General features: G+C 50.5%; 1 protein-coding gene across 1 annotated transcript in view; it reads right to left on the minus strand.

Annotated features, from left to right (window-relative positions):
• Positions 1-238: 238 nt before the first annotated feature.
• The window catches only part of actr3b (actin related protein 3B), a 15,701-nt gene continuing 10,620 nt past the window's right edge, over positions 239-5,319 (minus strand). The window contains exons 10-12 of the mRNA XM_030079208.1: positions 5,111-5,236; positions 4,890-4,973; positions 239-1,938 (exon numbers count right to left, since the gene is read on the minus strand). Of these exons, the coding sequence (XP_029935068.1) occupies positions 1,843-1,938; positions 4,890-4,973; positions 5,111-5,236 (306 nt within the window). The 3' untranslated portion in view covers positions 239-1,842. The remainder of the gene's footprint in view (positions 1,939-4,889; positions 4,974-5,110; positions 5,237-5,319) is intronic.

Genomic DNA, 5,319 nt, shown 5'->3' on the forward strand with positions numbered 1-5,319 from the left:
GGTCAGATAAAGTAAACAGTCAGAAGGCCTCCTGTGGGCTCGGGTAGCGACGAGGCTTTTTCCTTTCTTATTTTTGATATTTTAAAGGCAAAATTACTAACAGATTTTTTAAAAAATACCAACAAACTGTCAACTAAAATAATCCTCAGCTGCCGCCCTGCTTTAAAGGTAGAGTCCGATCAAAGCTGAGCTATTTGAGTATTACAAGAAATAATCAGGAAAATTTAAACTTTCTTGCGTTTCTTCATCGCGCGTGGAAACTTTTTCTGAGCTGGAGCGGTGATTTTTTTTTTTTTTTTGAAGATCATCGAGTCGCTGCTGGCGCCGTGTTCGCTCGCAGGGATGCTGACTGGCCAGGTGTCGCTGAGGAGCTTCAGGTGAAATAAACGGACAAACCGGGGACCCTTTAACGGAGCCACCTCCCCCTCTCGGGCCTCACCTTTGACCTCTGACCCCTGACCTCAGCATGTGCATGGGGCTGTTGAGTGTTGATGGAAAGCTTAGCCTGATCCTCAGAGCTACAGTGATGTTACAGACATGGCGGGGCGGGGCGATGCGGGGGGGCGGGGCAACGGTCATGCAGGTCGAGCTTCTAGATGATGACACTGCAACCAAAACCGGATTGGCTGACTCTGGTTGTTTACGGACCGGAGAGCGTCCCGGCTGCAGGTGAGGAAGTTTCCAGGTTTGGGCCAAGAGAGAGAGAGCGGGACAGCTCCGGAACCAGCAAGGCTGCATCTACACCCCCAAACCTACCTGAGCTCAGGTGAGGCTCAGATGTGGGTTGAAACTGTTTGTTAGCGGCTCCTCACACCAACATGTGCGGCTTCAGATCAGAAACCACACCTGCCCAGTGAGAGTTCCCACTGGGAAGCGCGTGCGAGAACATTTTTCCTAATAAGTCCTGGGATTTCCTAGGACGTCTCAAACGCAGCATCAGGTTCAATCCCGCTGCTATGACTGGCGACTGCAGGTTTAACAGATTACTGATATGCAAATTAGGTATGACTTCATCTGGTGACGTCTGGTGACCGAGGCCATGTCCGCAATAAGCCGGGTAAATCCGAAGATGCCGTTTTGTCCTTCCATCTGCACTTTACCAAGCCAGAGTTTCCACCCCGGTTTCCGAAAGCCGCCGTCCACGCCCGTCCAGCCCGTCCAGCCTCCGCTCTACAACACAGAGGTGTTCGTAGATCACGTGGCGATCTCAGGTCCATTTTCCCCGCCCACATGAACACAGCAGGGTGGAGTTTTCAGATCTACACACATTGGAGTTCGGTTTTCAACACCGGCTTGGTGTGGACGGAAGGCTAAAACGGAAAAAAAGGGGAATTTGAAAATGTGCCTGGCTGAGTTTGGACGTCACTGGGCGGTGTGATGTGAGGTGAGATGTGCTGGCAGTCTGAGCAGGTAAATGTGTTTCCTGTGCAGACTGCCAGGATCAGACGCACGCGGTGTAAACGCAGCCTTAGCTGGGCGGACGCTGTGCTGTGAACTTTCCTCAAAAGCATCTCAGAGATCATCTCCATCAGCCTCTCTCAGGTTTGGGCTTCAGCGGAGACGCTCCTCACTCTGAGACACTTTTGAGGCTGTCGGGCTAGCAGCTAGTGGGCTACCGTATGAACAGGCTAGCTGTCAGGCTAAGAGGCTAGCTAACTGGTTGTCAGGCTAGCAGATGACAGGTTAACGACAGGCTCGCTGGTTAACAATCTAACAGGCTGAGAGGCCAGCAGGCTAACACCCGAGTGGGTCAACAGGCTAACAGGCTAACAGCCTAGCAGGCTAACAATGCGGTGGGCTATTAGGCTAACAGCTAGCCCTTTAGCCGCGGTGGAGCTGCCATCAGGACATGATTCCAAACACGGGGTTGTGGCGGCAGATGCTGGGACCGATCTCGTCGTAGTCCTTCTTGGAGTGGCAGACCTGGAAGAACTCGGGCTGGAAGCACAGAGGAGACGCACAGACATGTCAACTACACGTCAAAAACATGTCAACAACACGTCAGATACATGTCAACAACACGTCAAGAACACGTCAGTAACGCGTCAGCAACACGTCAGCAACACGTCGGCAAAACGTCAGCTACACGTCAACAACACGTCAGCTACACGTCAGCTACATGTCAGCTACACGTCAACAACACGTCAACATGTCAGCTACACGTCAGCTACACGTCAACAACACGTCAGCAACACGTCAACAACACATCAACATGTCAGCTACACGTCAGCTACATGTCAACAACACGTCAGCTACATGTCAGCTACATGTCAACAACACGTCAACAACACATCAACATGTCAGCTACACGTCAACTACACATCAACAACACGTCAACATGTCATCTACATGTCAGCTACACGTCAACAACATGTCAACAACACGTCAACAACACATCAGCTACATGTCAACAACACGTCAAGAACACGTCAGTAACACGTCAGCAACACGTCGGCAACACGTCAGCTACACGTCAACAACATGTCAGCTACACGTCAGCTACATGTCAGCTACACGTCAACAACACGTCAACATGTCAGCTACACGTCAGCTACACTTCAGCTACATGTCAGCTACACGTCAACAACATGTCAGCTACACGTCAGCTACATGTCAGCTACACGTCAACAACACGTCAACGTGTCAGCTACACGTCAGCTACATGTCAACAACACGTCAGCTACACGTCAACAACACGTCAACAACACGTCAGCAACACGTCAGCAACACGTCAGCTACACGTCAGCAACACATCAGCAACACGTCAGCAACACGTCAGCAACACGTCAGCTACACGTCAACAACACGTCAACATGTCAGCTACACGTCAGCTACACGTCAACATGTCAGCAACACGTCAACAACACATCAACATGTCAACTACACGTCAGCTACATGTCAACAACACGTCAGCTACATGTCAGCTACATGTCAACAACACGTCAACATGTCAGCTACACGTCAACTACACATCAACAACACGTCAGCAACACATCAACAACACGTCAGCGACACGTCAACGACATGTCAGCAACATGTCAGCAACACGTCAGCAACACGTCAGCAACATGACAGCAACACGTCAGCAACATGTCAGCTACACGTCAGCAACACGTCAGCAACACATCAGCAACACGTCAGCAACACGTCAGCTACACGTCAGCAACACATCAGCAACACGTCAATAACACGTCAGCTACACGACAGCAACATGTCAGCTACATGTCAGCTACACGTCAACAACACGTCAGCAACACGTCAACAACACGTCAACATGTCAGCTACACGTCAGCTACATGTCAGCAACACGTCAGCTATATGTCAGCAACACATTCAGCTACATGTCAGCAACACGTCAGCTATATGTCAGCTACACGTCAGCAACACGTCAGCTACATGTCAGCTACACGTCAACAACACGTCAGCAACACGTCAACAACACATCAGCAACACGTCAACATGTCAGCTACACGTCAGCTACATGTCAGCAACACGTCAGCTACATGACAGCTACACGTCAGCTACATGTCAGCAACACGTCAGCTACATGTCAGCTACACGTCAGCAACACGTCAACAACACGTCAAAAACACGTCAGCAACACGTCAACATGTCAGCTACACGTCAACAACACGTCAAAAACACGTCAGCAACACGTCAACATGTCAGCTACACGTCAGCTACATGTCAGCAACACGTCAGCTACATGACAGCTACACGTCAGCTACATGTCAGCAACATGTCAGCTACATGTCAGCTACACGTCAGCAACACTTCAACAACACGTCAGCAACACGTCAGCAACACGTCAACAACACGTCAGCAACACGTCAGCAACACGTCAACAAAACGTCAGCTACATGTCAGCAACACGTCAGCAACACGTCAACAACACGTCAACAACACGTCAACATGTCAACAACATGTCAACAACACATCAACAACACGTCAGCAACACGTCAGCAACACGTCAACAACACGTCAACAACACGTCAGCAACACGTCAGCAACATGTCAACAACACGTCAACAACACGTCAGCAACACGTCAACAACACGTCAGCAACACGTCAACAACACGTCAGCAACATGTCAGCAACACGTCAACAACACGTCAGCAACATGTCAACAACACGTCAGCAACATGTCAGCAACACGTCAGCAACACGTCAACAGCATGTCAGCAACACGTCAACAACACGTCAGCAACACGTCAGCAACACGTCAACAACACGTCATCAACACGTCAGCAACATGTCAACAACACGTCAGCAACATGTCAGCAACACGTCAGCAACACGTCAACAGCATGTCAGCAACACGTCAGCTACACGTCAGCAACACGTCAACAACACGTCAACAACACGTCAACAACACGTCAGCAACACGTCAGCAACACGTCAACAACACATCAGCAACACGTCAGCAACACGTCAACAACACGTCAGCAACACGTCAGCAACACGTCAACAACACGTCAGCAACACGTCAGCAACACGTCAACAACACGTCAGCAACACGTCAGCAACACGTCAACAACACGTCAGCAACACGTCAACAACACGTCAGCAACACGTCAACAACACGTCAGCAACACGTCAGCAACACGTCAACAACACGTCAGCAACACGTCAACAACACGTCAGCAACACGTCAGCAACACGTCAACAACACATCAGCAACACGTCAACAACACGTCAGCAACACGTCAGCAACATGTCAGCAACATGTCAGCAACACATCAACAACACGTCAGCAACACGTCAGCAACATGTCAGCAACACGTCAGCAACATGTCAACAGAATGTCAGCAACACATCAGCAACATGTCAACAACACGTCAACAACACGCAGAGAAACACGCGGACACGTCGGTGTGTGTGTGCTTACCGTGGACGCCAGCATGGAGCCTCCGAACCAGACGGCGTAGCGCTGCATGTGGTGTGTGACCACCTGCACCTCCATGGGCTTGGGCTGCACACACACACACACACACACACACACACACACAGGAAAGCAACAGTGAACGTGAGATTTTCCAATCACCACCATCTGTCTGCCAATCAATCTATCAATCAATCAATCAGTCAGTCAGTCAGTGACCCTCTGACCTTGATCCGTCCTCCGCTGAGTTCCTCGCTCAGCTTCAGTCGGGCGTCCACCACCCGCTTCAGGTCCCTCTGCAGCCGCCGGCCAAAGTCCCTGAACATGGTGGAGCCGCCAGACAGCACGATGTTCTGACACACACACACACACACACACGCGCACACACACACACACACACACACACACACACACACACACATGCACACACATGATG

The sequence above is a fragment of the Myripristis murdjan genome, chromosome 20 (assembly GCF_902150065.1).
Source record: "Myripristis murdjan chromosome 20, fMyrMur1.1, whole genome shotgun sequence".
In the NCBI taxonomy this organism is placed as follows: domain Eukaryota; kingdom Metazoa; phylum Chordata; class Actinopteri; order Holocentriformes; family Holocentridae; genus Myripristis; species Myripristis murdjan.